We start from the raw sequence: 24,626 nt of genomic DNA, 5'->3' as shown, positions 1-24,626 counted from the left end.
TCTCGGTACATGTGACAATAATAAACAATTACCGGTTACCACTTTCTGCAAAAGATCTCTGCGCTTTCCTCCCCTGGGCTCTTACTCATTGCTGATTTTGATCCTTCCACAACTAACAGCATGCCTTCAGCTGCCAAGGCCCTAAGATCTTGAGTTCTCTCACTGATCTGCTCTGTGCTTCTCTCTTCTCCTTTAAGAAACTTCTTAAAACTATTTCTTTGAGCAAGCCTTTGGTCACCTGTCCCACAAACTCTTTGCTGACAGATCCTGTTTTGTAACACTCCTGTAAAGCTCCTGTAAAACATTTTAGTGGATTAAGGTGGTGTAAGGACACAAGTCTTTCTCTTTCCATTCCTGGATGCCTGGAGGTGAGTGGTTCTGAGTGTTGGTGAATGGAGAAGGTTTGTAATTTGGAGTATTGCATGCATTTCTGGTCACCCCATTATAGGAGGGATGTGGAGACTGTAGAAAGGGTGCAGAAGAGGTTTACAAGGATGCTGCCTGGATTAGAAGGTATGAGCTGTAAGGAAAGGTTGGGTTGTTCTCCCTGGAGCGTCGGAGGCTGAGGGGTGATCTGAGAGAGGTGTTTGCAATTAGGGTAGACAGAATCTTTTCCTCAGGGTGGAAATGTCAAACATGCTTTTAAGGTTAGCTGGAGCAACTTTAGAGGCAACATGAGGGCAAGTTTTTTACAGAGAGAGTGGGAGGTGCCTGGAATGGGTTACCGGGGCAGTAGTGGAAGCAGGCAGTTTGCTGGAGATAGACACATAGATATGAAGGGAATGGAGGGATGTGGATGATACACAGGAGGAGGACACTTAGTATAAATTGGCATCAAGATCGGCACAACATCCTGGGCCGAATGGCCTGTCCATAGAACCATAGAACCATACAGCACAAAACAGGCCCTTCGGCCTACCATGTTGTGCCGTCCATCAGACCACCCTCACACTACCTAACCCCTTCCTCCTGCATATCCCTCTATCTCACACTCCTCCATATGCCTATCCAACAAGCTCTTGAACCTGTTCAATGTATCTGCCTCCACCACCACCCCAGGCAGTGCATTCCATGCACCAACCACTCTCTGGGTGAAAAACCTCCCTCTGACATCTCCCCTGAACCTCCCACCCATAACCTTAAAGCCATGACCTCTCGTCTTGAGCATTGGTGCCCTGGGAAGGAGGCGCAGACTGTCTACTCTATCTATTCCTCTCAATATTTTATATACCTCTATCATGTCTCCTCTCATCCTCCTCCTTTCCAGTGAATAAAGCCCTAGCACCTTAAGCCTCTCCTCGTATTCAATACTCTCCAATCCAGGCAGCATTCTGGTAAATCTCCTCTGCACCCTCTCCAATGCCTCCACATCCTTCCTATAATGAGGCGACCAGAACTGAACACAGTACTCTAAGTGTGGTCTAACTAGAGTTTTGTAAAGCTGCATCATCACCTCGCGGCTCTTAAACTCAATCCCGCGACTTATGAAAGCCAACATCCCATTGGCCTTCTTAACTGCTCTTTCCACCTGTGAGGCAACTTTCAATGAACTGTGAATATGAACCCCCAGATCCCTCTGCTCCTCCACACTGCCAAGTACCTTGCCATTCACCCAGTACTCTGCCCTGAAGTTTGTCCTTCCAAAGTGTACGACCTCACACTTCTCCGAATTGAACTCCATCTGCCACTTGTCAGCCCAGCTCTGCATCCTATCAATATCCCTCTGTAAGCTCCGACAGCCCTCCACACTATCCACAACACCACCTATCTTAGTGTCGTCTGCAAACTTACTAACCCAGCCTTCCACCCCCTCATCTAAGTCATCTATAAATATCACAAAAAGTAGAGGTCCCAGAACCGATCCCTGCGGGACACCACTAGTCACTGCCTTCCAATCCGAGGGCACTCCTTCCACCACAACCCTCTTGCTTTCTACATGCAAGCCAATTCCTAATCCACACAGCCAAGCTTCCTTGGATCCCTTGGCCTCTGACCTTCTGAAGAAGCCTACCATGAGGAACCTTATCAAATGCCTTACTAAAATCCATGTAAACCACATCCACCGCACTGCCCTCATCAATCTTCCTGGTCACCTCCTCAAAGAACTCTATCAGGCTTGTGAGGCAAGATCTTCCCTTTACAAAGCCATGCTGGCTGTCCCTAATCAGTCCATGATTCTCAAGGTGTTCATAAATCCTATCCCTTAGAATCCTTTCTAACAGCTTACCCACCACAGACGTGAGACTCACCGGTCTATAATTCCCTTGGCCTATCCCTATTACCTTTTTGAACAAGGGGACAACATTCGCAACCCTCCAATCCTCCAGCACCACCCCCGTAGACAACGAGGACTCAAAGATCCTCACCAGCGGTTCAGCAATCTCCTCCCTAGCCTCTCGAAGCAGCCTGGGGAAAATCCCGTCAGGCCCCGGAGATTTATCTGTCTTAATATTATTTAACAACTTCAACACATCCTCCCTCTTGATGTCAACAACCTCGAGAATATTACCCCTACCAGCACTCCCTTCTGCATCATCAAGACCCCTCTCCCTGGTGAATACTGAAGAGAAGTACTCATTGAGAACTTCTCCCACTTCCGCCGCCTCCAGGCAAATTCTCCCACCTTTGTCCTTAATCGGACCTACCTTCACCCTAGCCATCCTCCTACCCTTCACGTACTTGAAAAAGGCCTTGGGATTTTCCTTAACCCTACTAGCCAAAGCCTTTTCATGTCCCCTTCTAGCTCTCCTCAGCCCTTTCTTAAGTTCCTTCCATCGCTAACCCTATATTCCTCACAGGCCCTGTCTGAACTTTGCTGCTTATACCTCACGTACGCTACCTTCTTCTCCCTAACAAGTCGTTCCACCTCTCTCGTCACCCACAGTTCCTTCACCCTGCCATTCCTTCTCTGCCTCACCGGGACATATTTATCCCTAACATCCTGCATAAGATCCCTGAACATCGACCACATCTCCATGGTACATTTTCCTTCAAAAAGGACATCCCAATTTACGCTCCCAAGTTCTCTCCTTATAGCCTCGTAGTTAGCCCTTCCCCAATTGAAAAAACCTCTTGTCCTCTCTGCACCTGTCCCTGTCCATGACAATTTTAAAGGTTATGGAGCAATGGTCACTGTCCCCCAAATGCTCACCCACCAATAGATCCTTCACCTGTCCCAGTTCATTTCCTAAAACCAGATCTAACATGGCATTCCCTCTAGTCGGCCTGTCAACATACTGCGTCAGGAATCCCTCCTGGACAGATTTAACAAATTCCGTCCCATCTAAACCTTTGGCACTAAGCAGGTTCCAGTCTATATTTGGGAAGTTGAAGTCTCCCATTATAACAACCCTGTTATTTCTGCTTCTCTCCAAACACTGCCTGCCAATCTGCTCCTCTATATCTCTACTGCTACCGGGGGGCCTATAGAATACTCCTAGTAGAGTAACTGCTCCTTTCTTGTTCCTTAATTCCACCCATACGGACTCTAGAGATGATCCTTCTACAACATCCATCTTTTCCACAGCCGTAACAGTGTCCCTGACCAGTATCTCCACCCCTCCCCCTCTTCTCCCCCCTTCCCTATCCCTCTTAAAACACCGAAAACCAGGAATATTCAATATCCACTCCTCTCCTGACGTCAGCCACGTCTCAGTAATAGCCACAATATCATAGTCCCCCATACTTATCCAAGCCCTCAGGTCATCCCCCTTATTCCTGACACTTCTTGCATTTAAGTAAACACACTTCAGTCCATCTACCTTACTACTTTTATAGCCTGTGTTCTGCTTCTCCTTCCCCAAAGCCTCTCTACCTGTTTGATCTAATCCCATGCTGTACTGTTCCATGTTCTATTCCCATGTCTTAATCACTGGTGGTGGTGAAGTAATTTTCTGGCTGAGAGTTCACCTGTATTTTCTCATCGTTCATCCTTTGTGAATGGATTTTGCTTCACTGGTTTTCTTGTTGCTATTTCAGTGATTATTCAAACGCAAGTCGCCTCTTCATCCCCAGGGTAGCTGTCCATTGTCTTATGAACACTTGGGTTAATCTCCCTCTCGCAGAAAACCATTATCTCCACAATCTGCAATACATTTTCAAATCATTGATGTTTTTGTTAAAATCCCCTCTGTTTACGCCGATACGATTTAACACGGAAAAACGTTATATGGTTAATTACTGCTAATTGTGATATAATTTTTGATAAGGATATTTTTGTAGATTTGCTTTGTGTAGCTGTGGTTTGTGTACGGTCCGGTCACATCCTGTGATGAGACTTTATGTTCAAAATGTTCAGTGGCAGCACGAATCAGGAATTGTTTTAAGGAAACACCAGAGACTGCAGATGCTGGAAGTTGGAGCAACAGCCAAAGTGCTGGAGGAGCCCAGCAGGTCAAGCAGCATCTGTGGGAGGAAAGAAATTGTTGAAGTTTTGGATCAAAACCCTGCATCAGGACTTAAGGAAATACAGCAGCGGGCTGGGTCGTCTTGTTTTTCATACCGGAGAGAACTGGATAGTAGTGCTCCCAAGGGATCAGTACTTTTTTATATCTATCAATGACTTGAGAAAGTATGTAGGGTTTAATTTAAAAGTTTGCAGATGAAACAAAATTTGGAGGTACTTGGTAATTGTTTTACTATTGTCACATTCCAAAGATGTACAGGTTAGGAATTTGTGGGCATGGGGGCAGGCACAGTAGTGTAGGGGTTAGTGTAACGCTATTACAGCGCCAGCGACCTGGGTTCAATTCTGGCCGCTGTCTGTAAGAAGTTTGCATGTTCTCCCGTGTCTGCGTGGGTTTCCTCCGGGTGCTCAGATTTCTTCCCACGTTCCAAAGACGTATGGGTTAGGAAGTTGTGGGCATGCTATGTTGGCGCCGGAAGTGTGGCGACACTTGCGGGCTGCCCCCAGAACACACTATGCAAAGATGCATTTCACTGTGTGTTTTGATGTACATGTGACTAATAAATCTTATTTTAAAGATATCTATCTTATCTACCAGGATACAGTGAAAAGCTTTGTTTGTGTGCCACCCAGACAGATTATTCCATACAAAGTACATTGAGGCAGTACAACAGGAAAGGAAAAACAGAATGCAGAATATAGCGTTGCCATTACAGAGAAAGTTCAGTGCAGGGAGACAAATAAAGTGCAAGGGCCACGACGAGGTAGACTGGGAGATCAAGAGTTCACCTTTAGTGTATGAGAGGTCCGTACAAGAGTCTAACAGCGGGAGTCTTAAAGCAGCGGGTGTGTTCAACAGTGCAAAAGCTGCATTTGGACCTATTTAGAAGAGTTTGACAAGCGGCAGGTGAAATTTAATACAGAGGACGAGAAATAAGTGAATAGAGGGGAGCTGTTTTCATCAGCAGGTTGCTCATAAACCGAGGGATTTGAGTTTAAAATGTTGTGCAAAAGGTACAAGGGGGGTGTGAAAGGCCATTGACACAGAGGGTGGTGATGAGATGGAAATGGAGTCAATCAGTTCCTGTCGGAGATTGCACAGCTATGGACCTTTCCCTGGAAGTTATTCACTCTCAAGGGAAAGGGCTAGGACATGGCATAGATGGGGCGAATGGCCTCGAGTGCCATAGTGCTTCTGTGATTTTGTGAAGGTGTGAGTGTGGCAATGCTGGGTGAGTGGTGTAGGGGTGAGTGTGGTCTGTGGTGTTGCTGGGTGAGTGGTATAGGAGTGAGTGTGGTCTGTGGTGTTGCTGCTGGGTGAGTGGTGTGTGTCAATCTGTGAGGCTGATGCTGAGAGACTGAGACAGTCTGCAGTGCTGGTGCTCTGTGAGAATGGGCGAGGGAGGTTGTCGGCTGAGAGTGTGTGTGTGTGTGTGTGTGTGTGTGTACGTGCGGGTGTGTATGTGTTGGTGTGGTGGGGAGGCAAGGTCTGTAGTTTATGTCAGTGTGTTGCCTGTGATGTGAGTGTGTCCCAGTGTGTGACCTGTGGGGTGAGTGTGTCCCTGTATGTGACCTGTGGGGTGAGTGTGTCCCAGTGTGTGGCCTGTGGGGTGAGTGTGTCCCAGTGTGTGACCTGTGGGGTGAGTGTGTCTCAGTGCATTGACCTGTGGGGTGAGTGTGTCCCAGTGTGTGACCTGTGGGGTGAGTGTGTTGTCTTTTCCCCGTACTGTTGACCTGCCCTGTGGACATTCCTGGCCCAGATTTGGAAGAGGTTTGGAGCAGGATTTTTCTTTCCCTGCTTTAGGTACGAGGGACGTGTTGAGCTGCCAGACAACCTGAAGTCCCTGTTCCGACCAGTTGCCATGATGGTGCCTGACTCCAAGCTCATTGCCGAAGTCTCGCTGTTCTCTCAGGGCTTTAAGTCGGCCAGGTCCCTGTCTGGAAAGGTTGTCAATCTCTACCAGCTGGCCAGCAGGCAGCTTTCCCAGCAGGTAGGGAGCCACGGTCAGCCGGGAGCAGCTGATCCACCACCTTCAGCAGGGGTTCTATCGGGGCCCTGACCAGCAGTGAATGCAGGTGCTGTTGTACAGCCATTGCTTTGAATACAGGAGGAGTGCCCGGGCTCCGGCACAGTTACAAGGTCTCCTTTCATGGTCGACTGATGCCCATGTTGTTAGTTCCCCAGTGTCACGCCCTGCTGGACTTCCAGCAGCCCCAGACACCAGGATCATCCTGGCCTTGATTACTGAGCTGTGTTGGGCTCAGCTAGAGACTGCTGGAAGCTGCTGGGGTCTTGAACTAGATCCAAAGAGCAATACAGCATGGAAACTGGGTCCAAATATCCAGGCCGACCATCGAAGCTCAACATCAAAGTGGAGTTTACTGTCACATACACAAGTACATGTGTGCACAGGTGCAATGAAACACTTAGTTAGGATTAGGGTTAGTGATTAGCTGGTCCCATTTGCCTGCATTTGGTCCATTATCCCTCTAAACATTTCCTATCCAGCTACCTGTCCAAGTGTCTTTTACACGTTGTTAATGTACCTGCCTCAACCACTTCCTCTGGCAGCTCATTCCATATACCCCCCACCCTCTGTGTAAAAAAAAAGTTGCCCTTCGGGTCCCTTTTAAATCTTTTTGGGGAGGGGGTGGGGAGCCGCTCCAGCTGGATCGTTTTACATGGAACTGTACTGGACTCCTGTGCTGTAACCACTCTGGGGTTCTGTGATATCCTGCTGTATATGAAGAAGAGTGGGAGGTGCAGATTTGCAGCAGACTGTCAGAGCAAGCTGCTGTCTCTGAGGAAGGTTGGCTTTGCTTCTAACCTCGGAGCTCATCAATCCCTCCTGTCTCTGCAGGACCATTATGACTTTGGAATGCGGTCCATAAAGTCTGTGCTACTGATGGCAGGGCAGAAGAAGAGAGCGCTGGGCACTGGGTAAGTGTGAACCTAAACAGAGGACGGCTGTACCAAGAGATGGCATGTCTCACCAGTCTGTCAGAGGGACCCCCGCGATGGGAGTCGCTAATCCTGAAGATCATCTTCTGAGGGTGAAGAGAGTCTCCCCGATGAAAATAAATAAGCAATTGCTTCATCACTGCACTGACGCCAAAGCCCCGTTCCCAGCCGCAGCCTAAAGAACAGCTATAGGAACAATCGATAACCTTATATCAGTCATACACTGGGAGGAGAGCTCAGGCTGGGGAATGCAGGAATGGACAGGAAAGGTGGGAAGAGGAGGGTGGGTAGAAACAGGGAAGGTGGTTATCCAGGTTCAGTCTGGGTAAGATAAGATTTCTTTATTAGTCACACATACATCAAAACACACAGTGAAAAGCATCTTTTGCGTAGAGTGTTCTGGGGGCAGCCCGCAAGTGTCGCCACACTTCCGGCGCCAACATAGCATGCCCACAACTTCCTAACCCGTACGTCTTTGGAATGTGGGAGGAAACCGGAGCCCCCGGAGGAAACCCACGCAGACACGGAGAGAACGTACAAACTCCTTACAGACAGCAGCAGGACTTGAACCCGGGTTGCTGGCACTGTAATAGCATTACGCTAACCACTATACTACCGTGCCTGCCCACTGGTCACATATAAATTAGGAGCAGAAGTTGGCCATTTAGCCCCTCAAGCTTGCTGCACCATTTAATAAGAACACCATTTAATAACCTCACCCAACCATCCCCACATGCTCCTAGCAACCTTTCATCTCCTTGGTTGTCAAAAGCCTATAATCTGTCCCTGCCTTAAAGATATTCCACCGCCCTGTGAGCAAGAGATTTCCAAAGACTCACAATCCTCTGAAAGTAGAACTTTCAACTCAGCTATGTCTTAAGTGGGCAACCCCTTATTTTTTAGCATTGACACGTAGTCCTAGATTCTTCCAAAAGAGAAAACATCCTCTCCATACCCACCCTGTCAGGACCTCTCAGGATGTTGTATGCTTCACTTGTTCCCTCTCACCCTTCTGAACCCCAGTGGACTGAAGCTCGCCTTTCCTCATCAGACAACCTGCCCATTCCAGCTGTTGATTAACACACAAAATGCTGGAGGAACTCAGCAGGTCAGGCAGCATCTATGGGGAGAAATAAACAGTTGATGTTTCGGGTCCTGATGAAGGGTCTCAGCCAGAAACGTCGACTGTTTATTTCCCTCCATCGATGCTGCCTGACCTGCTGAGTTCCTCCAGCACTTTGTGTGTGTTGCTCCAGATACCAGCATCTGCAGAATCCCTTGTGTCTCCATTAATTTGACTAAACCTATGTACATCTGTACACAGTACTCCAGATGTGCATTATATAACTGAGGCATCCTTTCCTTACTTTTGTATTCAGTTCCCTTTCAATAAACAATAACGTTAACTTCCCTGATTATTGCTGTACCTGCATACTAGCCTTTTATGAAACATGCCCTAGGACACTAAGATCCCTCAACAGCAATTGTGTGCAATTCTGGTTCCCCATTATCTGAAGGATGTGGAGATCTTGGAAAGGGTACAGAAGAGGTTCACCAGGATGCTGCCTGGATTAGAGAGTGTGAACTATTAGGAGAGCCTGGGCAAACTTGGGTTGTTTTCTCTGGAGTGTCAGAGGCTGAGGGGAGACCTGATAAAAGTTTATAAAATTATGAGAGGCATTGGTAGGGTGGATAGTCAGAAACTTTTCCCAGGTTAGAAATGTCAAATACTAGAGGATGTGCATTAAAGGTGAGAGGGGGAAAGTTTAAAGGAGACGTGCGGGGCAGGTTTTTCATTGGGTGCCTGGAATGGGCTGCCAGAGGTGGTGGTGGAGGCAGATATGGTAATGGTCTTTAAGAGGCTTTTATACAGGTGCAACAAGATGCAGGGAATGGAGGGATATGGATCATATGACGGCAGGAGAGGTTTAGTTTAATTTGACATCGTGTTCAGCTTCAGCACAGACATGGTGGGCCGAAGGGCCTGTTCCTTTTGCTGTACTGTTGCATGTTCTCTCTCAGAGCTCTGTAATCATTACATTTAGATAAGATGGTTTTTTTTTTCATCCTTCCTGCTGAAATAGGCAATTTTTAAACTTCCCCACATTGTACACCACCCACTCACCAACCCCATCTATATCCCTTTGCAGCCTCCTGACATCCTCTGCACAAATTGCTATCCTACCTGTGTGCCATCAGAAAATTTAGCAACCCCGCACCTTTGGTACCTGCAGTCAAGTCATTTCTATAAACTGTAAAATATTGAGGCCTATGGAACCAATCCCTGTTGTACGCCACTTGTTACATCTTGCCAACCAGAAAAAAACCAATTCATGCCTATTCTCTATTTTCTGTTAGCCAGGCAATCTTTTATCCTCGCCATTATGTTACCTCCTACACCATGGGCTATTTTCCGCAATAACCTTTGATGCCGTGTCTCATCAAATTCCTTTTAGAAACCCAGGTAAAGTTCATCCACCAATTCCCCTTTATCCACAGCACATAATACTTCTTCAAAGAACCCCAACAAACTGGTCACACACCATCTCCCTTTTACAAAACCTTTTTATTCCTTGATTATCTTTATTTTTCAAATTGCCCTGGTTCAGTGACTAGTTTTGAGTTCTAACATTCCTGTCCTGTAGTTCCTCGCACTTTGTCTCCATTTTATTTGAATAAAGGACTTCTATTTGTCATTTTCCAATCAAATGGAACTTCCCCAAATCGAGTAAATTTGGGAAAATTAAAATCAATGCATCAATTATAGGTGACCACCTTGTGAACTCCATAAGGGCGAATCTCTGTTACTGAACTGCCCTAACACTTTGGTAACCTGTATAGAGTCATGGAATTATACGGTAGAGCAACAGGCCCTTCAGCCCAGCCAGTCTGTGCCAACCATTGATTACCCAATCCATACTAATCCCATTTTCCAACAGTTATCCCATGGCCTTCTCTGTCTTGGTGATTCAAGTGCTTGTCTGGATACCTCTTAAATGTCATGAGAGCATCTGCCTCCATCATCCCCTCAGGCGGTGCGATCCAGATTCCAACCACCCGCCGCGTGAAAAATACTTTCTCAGATCCCGTTTAAATCTTCCACCCCTTACCTCAAACCTATGTCCTCTGCTAGGGGAAAATACTGAGGTAACTAGGAGAGCGAGGCAGTCATCCAGGGTCAGAAAGGAGTAAGTGGGACAGGGAGACAACTGTCCAGGGTCAGTTGATACGGGGGTAATGCAGTACTTCCTGGAATGCAGTCACATGGGTTAGTCAGCCTCCAGCATCTCCTGTGTAGAAGGCATGTGGACAGGTCAGCCTAGGGTGTCTCACAGGCAGGTCAGCCAACAGTGTCTGGAGACACAAGAGGCTGCACATGTCGGAATCTGGAGCAACAAACCATAAACTGGAAGAGCAAAAAATAAACTGCTGGAGGAACCCAGCGGGTCAGGCGGCATCGGCGGAGGGAGATGGACGGTTGATGTTTCGGGTTCAGACCCTTCATCTGTCCAGTCCAGATGAAGGGTCTCGACCTGAAACGCCAACTGTCCATTTCCCCCCGCCAATGCTGCTCGACCTGCTGAGTTCCTCCAGCAGTTGTGTACTGCTCCAGTCACATTGGCAGGTCAGCTTACAATATCTCCTGGATAACACGGTGATGCTGGAGGAACTCAGCAGGCCAGGCAGCATCCATGGAGAAAAGCAGGCGGTCAACATTTCAATGAGGTCAATGACCCGAAATGTTGACCGCCTGCTTTTCTCCACCGATGCTGCCTGGCCTGCTGAGTTCCTCCAGCATCATCATGTTTTTCGTCTAGATTCCAGCATCTGCAGCCCTTTGTTCCTCCAGGATAACAGTCACATGGACAGGACATCTCACGGTATCTAAAGCAAAATGCTTCAGTTGCTGGAAACCAGAAAGAGATAATTCTGAGCCACTGAATATTTCCAGCATTTTCTGATTCTATTTCAGTCTGCAGTGTGTGCTGAGTGACAGTGCAATGGAAAGGCACCGCAGAAGAAAGTGTGAAAGAACACGTGCTCCCTGTGGGAGAACATTAAATAAACCAGAGACTCATTGTTGCCTGATCTGCTCTGAAACCCTGAATATATTTCTCCCCACAAGCCGGCCAAGGTCTGGTGTTCTAGCTGAGTGTGTGTCAGGGGGAGTCAGGATCCACCTCCATGCTATACTGTCTTGGAATGGAGAATGGATCTGCAGTTCTCAGATAGTTCGGTCAAAGCAAGCATCAACCACATTGCAGCTTCAGTCAGTGAGGACGGTAACCCAGACGGGGTTCAGTAAATCACCCGGGTATATAATCTTCACTCCAGTGCAGGAGCCAGCCAGCTTCTCAGCCAGAGCTGCGTATTAAACCATACGCCTCTCACCCCTCGCCGGAGCTCTTTTCACTGTATCTTGCAGATCGGGACAATGACTTTGCCTGTCCCTCAGGCTGGCTGGATGTGCCAGTTCCTTGGTTGGATTTCTTGACACACCTGCAATTGCAGATAAATTGGCTCTAGTGCTCAGGTGACATGTTACCACATGGTAGACTGGTGAGGGTGAACTAGTCAGCTGGATACAAAATTGTCTTGGTGGTAGGAGACAGAGGGCAGTAGTGGAAAGTTGTTATTCAGATTGGAGGCCTGTGACGGGCGGTGTGCTGCAGGGATTGGTATTGGGTCCCCTGTTGTTTGTCATCTATGTCAATGCAATTGACATAGGATGAGAATGCAACTGGTATGATTAATAAGTATGTGGATGATGCCAAAATTGGTGTTGTAGCGGACAGTGAAGAAGGTTGTCTGGGTCTAGGTCAGCTGGGAAAGTAGGCCGAGGAACGGCAGATGGAATTTAACTCAGTCAAGTGTGAAGTGTTGTATTTGGGAAGTTAAACCAGGGCAGGACTTGCACAGTGAACGACAGGGCCCTGGGGGGTGTTGTAAAACAGGGACACCGAGGGGTACACGTACATAGTTTCCTGAAAGTGGTGACAGAGGGAGACAAAGTGGTGAAGAAAGTGTATGGCTTGCCTTCACCGCACGGGACATTGAGTACAAGAGCTGGGACGTCATGTTACAGCTGTACCAGATGTTGGTGAGACCGCACCTGGTGCATTGTGCGCAGTTCTGGTCACTGTACTATAAGTAGGAAGTGATTAAGCTAGAAAGGGTGTGGAAAAGATTCACAAGGATGTTGCCGGGGCTGGAGGGCTTGAGTTATAAGGAGAGTCTGGACAGGCTGGGACTGTTCTCCCTGGAGCGGAGGAGGCTGAGGGGTGACCTAATAGAGGTGTATAACATGAGCGGCAGAGATAAGGTGGATGGTCAGTCTTTCTCCCAGGGTAGGGGAGTCTAAAACTAGTGGGCATAGGTTTAAGGTGAGAGGGGAAAGGTTTAAAGGGGACCTGAGGGGCAGGTTTTTCCACACAAGAGGGTGGTGGATGTATGGAATGAGCTGCCAGAGGAAGCAGGAGAGGTGGGTACAATTACAATGTTTGAAAGATATTTGGACAGGTACATGGATAGGGAAGGTTGAGAGGAATATGCAGGCAAATGGGACCAGCTTAGATGAGCAGCTTGTCCAGTATGGATGAGTTAGGCCGAAGGACCTGTTTCCGTGCTGTGTAAATCTGTGACATGGAGAGAGAGCCAGGAGGGAGGGAAGGGGTGACTGCCCAACAGGCAAGTACTCAGGAGCTCCCTGAGCACATCTCATGATCCAACCAGTTTCCAGTTCATCTGAAGGCCAGAGGATTGCACCTCAAAACGGTCTGGACCGATCCCCTCAGAGAGGTCTTGGGGGGTGGGGGGCGCGGGGGGCGGTGGGGAGGATGTTGTTGTTTGCCAGTGCTCTAGCGGAGTGTTGTGTTTACATGGGCAGGTAGGTGGGAAACTGAGAATAAGTTCAGAAGAGGGAAGAGCAGAGCTAGGAGTGGAAGGTAGAACATTTTTACCATTCGATAACATGCTTCCTTTATACGTTTGTTTTTTAATTACTGTTACCCAGGAGATAGTGTAGGTCAACCTGTCCTTGCAGCTGTAACCCAGGAGGCACTGTAGTCTGAACTGACAGGGTGACTGTAACCCATGAGGTATTGTAGTCTGACCTGCCCATGTGACTGTTACCTGGGTGATGCTGTAGTCTGTCCTGTCCATATGACTGTTACCTGGGTGATGGTGTAGTCTGTCCTGTCCATTTGACTGTTACCTGGGAAACACTGTAGGCTGACTTGCCCACGTGATTGTTACCTGGGTGATGCTGTAGTCTGTCCTGTCCCGTGACTATTACCTGGGTGACGCTGTAGTCTGTCCGGTCCCTGTCACTATTACCTGGGTGACGCTGTAGTCTGTCCTGTCCCTGTAACTGTTCCCTGGGAGACACTGTAGTCTGTCCTGTCCATGTGACTGTTCCCTGGGGCACACTGTAGGCTGACCTCCATGTGACCGTTACCTGGGAGACACTGTAGTCTGTTCTGTCCATGTGACTGTTACCTGGGAGACACTGTAGTCTGACCAACTCATGCAACAGTTACCCAGCAGAACCCAATTTCCCATGCAGAGGAACTGTTTGCAGCATTGAAAAGGTTAAAGTGATCGTGAAGTGATTATAAATGCCAGTGTTCATATCAGCTCTGTGAATTTCATTTCATTATCACTTTCTGGGTTGCAATCACAGCAGGCAGAAAGCTGCAGTCCCCAATTTAGCATTTCCTCTGATAATTTAACAGGATTCTTTCTCTTTAGAGATACAAAGAAGTCCCTGAACCACACGGATGAATCACATATTCTCATCAATGCACTAAAGGATGCGAATCTGACCAAGTTCCTGGCTGAAGATGTGCCCTTGTTTGAAAACATTCTGGATGACCTGTTCCCAGGACTGACTCCACCCAAAGATGAAACCCTTCTGTTGCAGGTGAGGTTGTGAGGTTAACCCAAAGAGCCCTGTTGTTCACTGATATCTAACTGCCTGCCATTTCCCTAAAGGATCCTATTTGGTTTCAGCCATAGAGTCATACAGCACGGAAACAGGCCCTTTGGCCCAACTGGTCCATGCCGACCAAGATGCCCATCCAAGCTAGTCCCATTTGTCATAATCTAAACCTTTCCTATCCATGTACCTGTCCAATTGTTTTTTAAAAGCTGTTATTTTACCTGCTGAGCCACGTCCTCTGGCAGCCCATTCCGTATACATACCGGCACGGCAGTGTAGCGGTTAGCGTAATGCTATTACAGCGCCAGCGATTGGGTTTCAATTCCCGCCGCTGTTTATAAGGAGTTTGTACGTTCTCCCCGTGTCTGCATGGGTTTCCTCCGGGTGCTCCGGTTTCCTCCCACATTCCAAAGACGTACGGGTTAGTAGGTTAACATGGGTGTAATTGGGCGGTGCGGGCTCATTGGGCCAGAAGGGCCTGTTACTGTGCTGTAGAAATAAAGTTTAAGTTTTAAAGTTTAAAGTTTAATACCACCCTTTGTGTAAAAAAAGTTGCTTTTCAAGTTCCTATTAAATATTTCCCCCTCACTCTAAACCTATGCCCTCCGGTTCTTGATTCCCCAACCCTAGGAAAAAGACTTGAGTTGGTTCACCTATCAATGCTCCTCCTGATATTATAGGCACCTCTATAAGATCATCTCTCAGCCTCCTACACTCCTAGCCTGTCCAACCTCAAAAAGGTCCTAGCCTGTCCAAACCCAACCTTCTTAAGGGTTCTTCCTCCTCTTTTAAATTACAGGCTACCCCTTCATCCACCAGTATTTCAGATGTTGGTGCTGAAACTATTGTCCAGAGCCATAACTGTCAGCAGATGCTGGAGAACATTGCCTTCAAAATTACTATTGTCCTCATCAGCTCTTCCATTCTCCATGCAACTGCACAACTTTTGGCCGTCTGAGGAAAAGAGTATTTGAAGATCAAAAACCTTGTAAAGTTCACCCTCTGTACACTTCAGAACATGGACTACCTCCAACAGACGCCTCAAAGCACTAGAGAAATACCACCTCCGTTATCTTCACAAAATCCCACAAATCTGTTGCTCCCATAAGGGATAAAAACATCAGCGTCCTTTCCCAGGACAATCTCCCAGGACATCCTGGGTTCAGTTACAATCAGCCAGCTCCACTGAGTGGCTCACATCGTTCCTCTACCTGACACAAGACTCTAGACATAGGGTCCACTCCGAGCTCTGTCACTGTAAGAGATTACAAGGACAGAGGAGTCAATTCAAGAATGTTTTCAAAGACTCCTTGATAAATGATAAAAACATAACATCCACACTGATGTATGGGAACCCCAAGCCCCTGACTGCTCAAAATGGAGGAGCAGCATAGAGTGGCCGCAGAGTCGAACAGCATTGAACCAGACCCCATGGCTCACTGAGTCCGTGTTGATTATCAGCCAGCCGTTTACACTTCATCCTACACTATTCCTATTGTACTCTCCCCACATGTTCATCAACTCCCCCCAGATTCTACCACTCACCTACTCACCAAACTAAAAGTGGAGTTTATCGTCAGATGCACAAGTACGTGTGTGCACAGGTGCAATGAAAAACTTACTTGCAGCAGCATCACAGGCACATGGTATCAGATAAAAACATAAATTAAACACATTTTGTATAAAAAAGAGCACAAATAGAACAAAAAAAAGTCCATTTTAGTGCAAAGTGATCAAGTGGTCACAGTGTTGCTGTACCGTAGTTTTGTTGGTTGGTTCAAGAACCGAATGGTTGAAGGGAAGTCGCTGTTCCTGAACCTGGTGGTGTGGGACTTCAGGCTTCTGTACCTCCTGCCCGGTGGGAGCTGTGAGAAGATAGCACGGACCGATGGTGGGGCTCTTTGATGATAGATGTTGATGTTGACCAAGGGCAATTACAGCGTCCAGTTAGCGTGCAGATCTTCTCGATGTGGGAGGAAACAGGAGCACCCAGAGGAAACTCAGACAATAGAGCAATATGGTGCTTCAAATGACACATGGGATGTTTTCCTTCATTCATGGGGGCATAGAATCCCAGAGCAGGGAGGTTATGTCAAGATTGTACACAATAGTCAGGCGACAGTGAGTATTGCAGAGTTGAAAATGAGAAACAAAAGCTGCTGATATTAGAGATCTGAAATCTCTGTAGGGATTTTAGTAAGGTGTTTGATAAGGTACCTCATGGTAGGCTTCTTCAGAAGGTCAGAGGCCAAGGGATCCAGGGAAGCTTGGCTGTGTGGATTAGAAATTGGCTTGCCTGTAGAAAGCAGAGGGTTGTGGTGGAAGGAGTGCCCTCGGATTGGAGGGCAGTGACTAGTGGTGTCCCACAGGGATCGGTTCTGGGACCTCTACTTTTTGTGATATTTATAGATGACTTAGATGAGGGGGTGGAAGGCTGGGTTAGTAAGTTTGCGGACGACACTAAGATCGGCGGTGTTGTGGATAGTGTGGAGGGCTGTCGGAGCTTACAGAGGGATATTGATAGGAAGCAGAGCTGGGCTGACAAGTGGCAGATGGAGTTCAATCCAGAGAAGTGTGAGATCGTACACTTTGGAAGGACAAACTTCAGGGCAGAGTACAGGGTGAATGGCAAGGTATTTGGCAGTGTAGAGGAGCAGAGGGATCTGGGGGTTCATATTCACAGTTCACTGAAAGTTGCCTCACAGGTGGATAGAGCAGTAAAGAAGGCCTATGGGATGTTGGCTTTCATAAATCGTGGGATTGAGTTTAAGAGCCGTGAAGTGATGATGCAGCTTTACAAAACTCTAGTTAGACCACACTTAGAGTACTGTGTTCAGTTTTGGTCACCACATTATAGGAAGGATGTGGAGGCATTGGAGAGGGTGCAGAGGAGATTTACCAGGATGCTGCCTGGATTAGAGCATATGGAATATGAGGAGAGGCTTAAGGTGCTAGGGCTTTATTCACTGGAAAGGAGGAGGATGAGAGGAGACATGATAGAGGTATATAAAATATTGAGAGGAATAGATAGAGTAGACAGCCAGCGCCTCCTTCCCAGGGCACCAGTGCTCAAGACGAGAAGGCATGGCTTTAAGGTTATGGGTGGGAAGTTCAGGGGAGATGTCAGGGGGAGGTTTTTCACCCAGAGAGTGGTTGGTGCATGGAATGCACTGCCTGGGGTGGTGGTGGAGGCAGATACATTGGACAGGTTCAAGAGTTTGTTGGATAGGCATATGGAGGAATGTGAGATAGAGGGATATGCGAGAGGAAAGGGTTAGTGTGAGGGTGGTTTGATGGACGGCACAACATGGTAGGCCGAAGGGCCTGTTTTGTGCTGTATGGTTCTATGGTTCTGTGGTTCTATGGAAATAAAAAAATACGGAAACAGTGAACAGGTCAGGCAGATCGGTGAAAAGAGAAACTGAGTTAATATTTCAGGTCAAAGACCATTCAGAATTGTGAAAGTGAGGGAAAAGCTGCATAGTTTGGTCACTGCTTTACAGTGGAGATAGGCTGTGATTTATGGATGAAGTGAGTCATAAAACACAGGAGCAGGCTGTGACAGAAGCCCTGATGTGGTGCTGAAGACAGGCGCTAACTGCACCTCTACCCAAGCTGGTCCAACACAACTTCTTCTCAGACAGTCCCGTGAGATCACGGGTGCCTGGGGCCCACCTTGGTTTGTTGGGTTCTGATGTAGCTGATGTGGGACCTGCAGACTCTGCCTCAGATGAGGCAGAAGGTGCCTGACAGGGTAGTTTGAGGGGTGGTGCACTCATTCTGTCACTTACACTGGACTTTTGGGTGCTCCCATCAAAGGGACTGAGGATTCTAGACCTTCTCACCACCATCCCGAATGCATCTTTTCCACTTTGGTCAGGGATTCCCTCAATAGTAGCAGGAATTGGAATTAGTTCATTGTTGTCACATGTACCAAGATACAGTGAAAAGCCATCCTTACAGATCATTTCAAAACATAAGTACTTTGAGATAGTACAAGGGAAAAGCAATAACAGAATGCAGAATATAGTGTTACAGTTACAGAGAAAGTGCAGTGCAGGCAGCCAATAAGGTGCAAGGGCCAAGATGAGGTAGATTGTGAGGTCAAGAGTTCATATCTTTAAGGCACAAAAGGTCCGCTCAATAGCCTTATAACAGCAGGATAGAAACTGTCCTTGAGCCTGGTGGTGCGTGTTTTCAAGCTTTTGTATCTCCTGCCTGATGGTAGGGGGGAGAAGAGAGAATGTCTGGGGTGGGAGAGGTCTTTGCTAATGTTGGCTGCTTTTCTGAGGCAGCAAGGTGTAGAAGTCCATGGAGAGGAGGCTGGTTTCCGTGACGTGCTGAGCTGTGTCCACAACTCTCTGCAATATTTTGCATTCTTGGGCAGAGCAGTTGCCGTACCAAGCTGAGAAGGTATCCAGATAGGATGCTTTCAGTGGTGCATCTCTAAAAATTGGTGAGGGTCAATGGGACGTGCCGAATTTCCTTAGCCTTCTGAGGAAGTAGAAGTGCTGGAGTGTTTTCTTGGCCACAGCATCTACGTGGTTGGACCAGGACAAGCTATTGGGATTACACATTTCCCAGCAAATGTTTACTGGTAATCTCTTGCTGAGATGGAGTTCAGGGTGCCTATGTCAGGAGTCTGACATTAAGCTTGTGAACAACGTGGCCTGCAATTGGAGCCCTAATGCTGGATTGCTTATCCTGCCAGCGAATTTGGAGGATTTTGCAGAGGCAGCATTGTTGGTAACTGAGGTACCAGCTATAACAGACCACGTCTCAGAAGTGTACAGGATCCACATGTTATCATTGCATCTGATAGCTTGTGAAGTTCTCAGTCACTGATCTCCCCAGCACACTGCGCCTCATACCTTTTCAGTTTGCCAGCATTAGTTTTCTGCCATCACCATTCACACCCTGTCCATGTACAAACCTCCCCATGCCAGGGTGACTGTGTGAACAGCTGCTCTTGCATCCATACTTTTAACAGACTTATGTTCCCAATTAGTAACATAGAACATAAAACAGTACAGCACAGGAACTGGCCCTTTGACCTACAATGTATATGCTGACCATGATGCCAATTTAAACTGCTCATCAGTCTGCGCGTGATCCATATCCCCCCATTTCCTGCCTGTCCACGAGCCTGTCTAAATGTCTCACCGCTATCATATCTGCTTCCCCACCATGCCTGGCAGCACGTTCCAGGCACCCACCAGTGTCTGTGTAAAAAATACTTGCCATGTAAATCCCCTTCAAGCTATGTCCATTAGTATTTGATGTTTCCACCTTGGGAAAAAGACTCTGGCTGTCTACCCTATCTCTGCCTCTCATAATTTTATGAATTTCTATCAGGTCTCCCCTCACCCTCCGCCGCTGCAGAGAAAACAACCCAAGTTTGTCCAACCTCTCCTTATAGCTCCTACCCTCTAATCCAGGCAGCATCCTGGTGAATCTCTTGTGCACCCTCTCCAAAGCCTCCACATCCTTCCTGTAATGGGGCGACCAGAACTGCACACAGTGCTCCAAACGTGGCCAGACCAAAGTTTTATGCAGCTTTAAAAGTAAATCTAGGGATATAAACTCTGCTTTAGGAGTTTGGACTGGAGTTAGCTGGAGTTTTGCTCTGAGTAAAATGCTGAGCAGTTGTCTAGTAATTGAATTTCCATTTTCCCAATGGTACTCCAAATTATCCTGTGATCTGCCAGCTCTCTGGATGTGTGTGTGAGGCAGCTCAGTGACAGCCTGTACTTTATATTCAAGGCTGTCAGTCCCAGATCTGGTTGAGATGGATCATTTCCTCCAAAGTCCCGGCGATATGTAAATAGATACAGATACGCACGCACATGTATAATTAAATTACTTGCTGTTCATGCACTTTCTACTGGGAGTTAATGATATATTTAAGGCTCATGCATACTGTTAAAAATAAATATAAAAGAAGGGTTTATTATCAAGACAATTGAATAAAACTGCATATTGCTTGTCGATGAATCTCACTAATACTGGACCTAGATTTGAAACCCTCACAAACCCAAGAACCATTTCAGAATGTCACTGTTCCCCAGAACCATTAAAGAGTGAACCTTTCCCCAGGAACATTCCAGAGTTAACCATTCACCAGTAACATTCCATAGTGAACCATTCCTCGAACCATTCCAGACTGAACTAGTCCCAGAACCATTCCACAGTGAATCACTCCCCATGACCATTCCACAGGAAACCATTGCCAAGGACCATTCCACAGTAACCTTCCAGTGTGGATCATTCCCCAGAACCATTCCAGAGTGAACCATTCCCCAGAACCATTCCCCAGTGAACCATTCCCCAGGACCATTCAACAGTGACCATTCCCCAAGAATATTCCACAATGAAGTATTCCCCAGTAACATTCCAGCGTGAATCATTCCCAGAACCATTCCATAGTGAACCATTCCCCAAGAACATTCCACAGTGAACCATTCCCCAGAACCACTCCAGAGTGAACCATTCCCAGAACCATTCCATAGTGAACCATTCCCCAGAACCATTTCAGAGATATGGTCCAAGTATTCCTATATTAGTAGGGATGTTACAAAGGGAGGGGAACAGTGATATCCTGAAGCAATCAGTATTACAAAGGAAGTGGTGTTCGTGGTATTGAAGCGCATTAAGGTGGATAAATCCCCGGTTCTGCTGAGGTATATCCTCTGACACCGTGGGAAGCAAGGGAGGGATCACTGGAGCCCTGGCAGAGATCTTTGTATCTTTGTTGGCCACGGATGAGGTTCTGGAAGACTGGAGGGTGGCTAATGTTTTGCCTTTATTTTAGACGGACTGCAAGAACAAGCCAGGGAACTACAGGTTGGTGGGCCTTACATCAGTGGTGGGAAATTTACTGGAGGGTCTTCTGAGGGCCAGGATTTATTTGCGTTTGGAAAGGGAAGGATGATTGGGGATGGTCACATGGCTTTGTTTGTGGGAGATATGTTTCACGAATTTGAGTATTTTTGAAGAGGTGACAGAGAAGATTAGGTGTGGACATTGTCTGTGTGAACGTTTTCAAGGCGTTTGATGAGGTTGCACATGGTGGGCAGGTGTAGAAGTTTAGATCACATGGGATCCAGGGTGTGATAGCAAATTGGATACAAAATCAGCTTGGTGGGAGGAGGCAGATGGTGGTAGTGAAGGGTTGTTTTCAGGTTGAAGACGTGCATCAAGGGGTGTGCCGCAGGGATCGGTGCTGGCTCCTTTATTATTTACTATATATATTGTAGAGTTGGAAGAGAATGCAGGTGGTATGATTAGTAAGTTTGCAGATGACATCAAAATTGTGGTATAGTGGATAGTGAAGAAGGTTCTTTAAAGTTACTGCAGGATCTAGATCAACTGGGAACATAAGGGAATGGCTGATGGAATTTAACTCGGACTAGTGAGAGTAAAATATCAGTGTGAATTAAGGATTGGGTAATGGAAAAAAGCAGGGACTGGTGACCTCCCCAACGAGGTGAGATAGTGAGGTTTGTGGGACAATTTTTATGCCTCCATGTGCTGCACTAATTGTCTGAGTCAGCACTGAGTGTGTGACACACCAGGATCCTGTGAGGGGGAGGGCAATGACGCATCCGGGGCCCGAGAACTTCAAAGCTGTGAATCCAGCGTCCACTGTTACTATAACAGTTCTGGTTTTGTCTGTTCATTGTAGAAAGCGATAGCCATGGCAACATCGGAGCTGGGCTTCCAGAACTGGCCAAGCCAAGTGGAGAAGATAATCCAGCTATACAGTCAGATTCTGGTAAAGTCCTTCACCTGACCAGCCTCATTCCTGTCTTCTCATAACATCAGTTCACTGAAGCATTGATATTTGGCTCTGGGATTTGAACTCACTGGGATGTGGACAACAGTTTTGGCCTGGCTCAGTGAAAGGGGATGGGCTATAAAAAAATTAATAAGTAAAAAAAATGTAATCGCTGTTGTGCTGTAGGAAACATGGAGACAGTTTGCACACACGGTGAAGAGGATTGATCCGGAAATGACCGTTGTGTTTTAAACAAAAATTTAACAATTCTCAATTGCATAGATCTGGGGTAAAAAAGTGGTTGTAGAAGTGAATCGTGCAAGCTTGCTTTAATAGTGTGAAATCAAAATACTACATAACTGGAAATCTGAAATATAAACGGAAAATGCCGGAAACACTCAGCCAGTCAGGCAGCATCTGTGGAGAGAGTTGCAGAGTTTCCTGTTATGGCATAGAAGGAGGCCATTTTGGCCCATCAAGTCTATGTCAACTCTCTCTGACCTGCCACCTCCACACTAGTGGTATTTTAAATAGCCAATTAACCTGCCGACCCCCTGACCTTGGGATGTGGAGGAAACCCACGTGGTCACAGGGAGAACATGCAAACTCCACATAGACAGCACTGGAGGTCAGGATGGAAGCCGGGTTGCTGGAGCTGTGAGGCAGCAGCTCCATGAGCTGACTCACTGTGCTTCCCTGACACCTGAAGGTGCAAAGGACAGACAGAGGTGCAGAGAGAACGAAACGGAATGTCTGTGATCGAGTGCGACCAGGAGACACTGAACGACACAAGTGGCAGTGGTCCTGGCTGAGAGAGGGTGCTGAATAACAGGGGCTTTCTCTGGGAAGCTGTGGGTAGAAGGAGATGTATAAAATCTGAAATACCAGCAAAGGAAAAGTCCCCAGCAACAAACAATCTACTGGAGGAGCTCAGCAAGTGGAGCAGCATCTGTGGGGGGGAAAGGAATTGTCGATATTTCAGGTCAGGTCATTCTTTTCCCCCCCATAGATGCTGCTCGACCCGCTGAGTTCCTCCAGCAGATTGTGTGTTGCTCCAGATTCCAGCGTCTGCAGTCCCTGGTGTCTCCAGGATAAATCCCTGGATGCTTTAAAATGGGAGGAACATGATCGGGATAGCTGTGTGTCTGAATTTGTGGAATTCATTGTTGAATCCTGAAGGCTGTGGTGTATTGAGTTCCTCAAGCTTACATTGAGCTTTGTTGGAACAGTGTAGGAGGCCAAAGATAGTGTTCAGAGTGGGGTGGAATAAAGATTTAATGTGTCAGACTGCTGGAAGGTAGGGATCACGTTGTGTGGTCACACAATGTGTGTTTGTTCTCCCCACTGTGGAAGTGAGCACTGGCTGCAGGATAAATTGTAGGGAATTTAAACGAATCACTGCTTCACCCAGAGTTTTTAGGGGCCTGGGTGGGAGAAAGGGAGGTGGTATGAGAGCAGGTTCCTTCTTCAACATCCGTGTCTCCAGGAAAAGTGTCGGAAAGGCGCTGTGAAAAGGGGAGTAGGTGTTGACGAAAATGAGCCAGTGTCCTGGAGGAAATGGTCCCTTTAGAATGCCGTAAGGGGAGGGGGGGATGGTGTTGGTGGAATCTGCTGCAGATGCTGGAAATTCCAGAGGATGATCCGTTGAATGTGGAAGCCAGTGGAGTGGAATGTGAGGAATCCTATCCTTGTTCTGGGTAAGAGAAAAGAGAGTGAGAGCAGGTGTGCAGCAAATGAGACAGACATGGTTGAGAGCCCCATCACCTGTGGCAGGGGGAAAGCCATGGCTGAACAAGGAAGGCAACCATGTCAGGAACACTGGTGTGGAAGATGGTGTTCACCGGAACAGCTGCAACACGGGCAGAGAAGCTGGGAGAATGGAATCGAGTCCTTACAGCAAGCAAAGTGCTTTCATGGTCTCAGCTGACCAATAAACATGCAAAATTCTTCAAGCGTTGAGGGGTCAGATGCAGGGAAGATGTCCCCTGGCCAGGGAGCAGAAGAGAGAGGTTGTTTAGGACTGAGATGAGGAAGAAGTGGACGATCAGTCATTGTATCCTTCAGAACAGAGATCGATAGATTTCTGGACAAGGAAATGAAGGGGTTTGGTGATAGTGCTGGAAAATGGCGCTGAGCAAGATGTCATGATCTTGGTGACTGACGAGGCAGCTCGAGGGGCTGGACAGCTGACTCCTGCTCCTGGTTTTTATGTCAGTATGTCCTTAAACAAGGAACCCTGGGTGAATTCTCTTTCTCCTTGAACACTGCCTGTGCTTTTAGGTTTAGGCAAGAGAGTAGATGGCACGTCAGGTCATCTGGAAGATAGGAGCCCTACAGTACAACACTTCCACAGCCGAGGGTAATGTTCTTGTCTCTGCAGAGGGGAATAGACCCACGGCCCTGTTAACCTAGCATCAAACCAAATTCAAAACATTTATTACATGAAACAGCCAATGAAAGGGTTAAAATTTGAGCCTCAGTTTAAAATAAGATCTCCACGAGATTGAATCAAATCACTGAGTCATATATTGACAAAAGCGTG

At 47.2% G+C, this 24,626-nt stretch overlaps 1 protein-coding gene across 1 annotated transcript in view; it reads left to right on the top strand.

The window, feature by feature from the left end:
- LOC127575532 (dynein axonemal heavy chain 6-like) overlaps positions 1-24,626 on the top strand; it is a 277,640-nt gene that overhangs the window by 114,849 nt on the left and 138,165 nt on the right. The window contains exons 27-30 of the mRNA XM_052025464.1: positions 6,210-6,396; positions 7,267-7,346; positions 14,118-14,289; positions 21,992-22,081. Coding sequence (XP_051881424.1) covers positions 6,210-6,396; positions 7,267-7,346; positions 14,118-14,289; positions 21,992-22,081 — 529 coding nt within the window. The remainder of the gene's footprint in view (positions 1-6,209; positions 6,397-7,266; positions 7,347-14,117; positions 14,290-21,991; positions 22,082-24,626) is intronic.

Source organism: Pristis pectinata, chromosome 10, assembly GCF_009764475.1.
Source record: "Pristis pectinata isolate sPriPec2 chromosome 10, sPriPec2.1.pri, whole genome shotgun sequence".
Taxonomy (NCBI): Eukaryota; Metazoa; Chordata; class Chondrichthyes; order Rhinopristiformes; family Pristidae; genus Pristis; species Pristis pectinata.
Note: the sequence above shows the minus strand (reverse complement) of the source record. Positions and strands in the feature narration are given on the sequence as shown.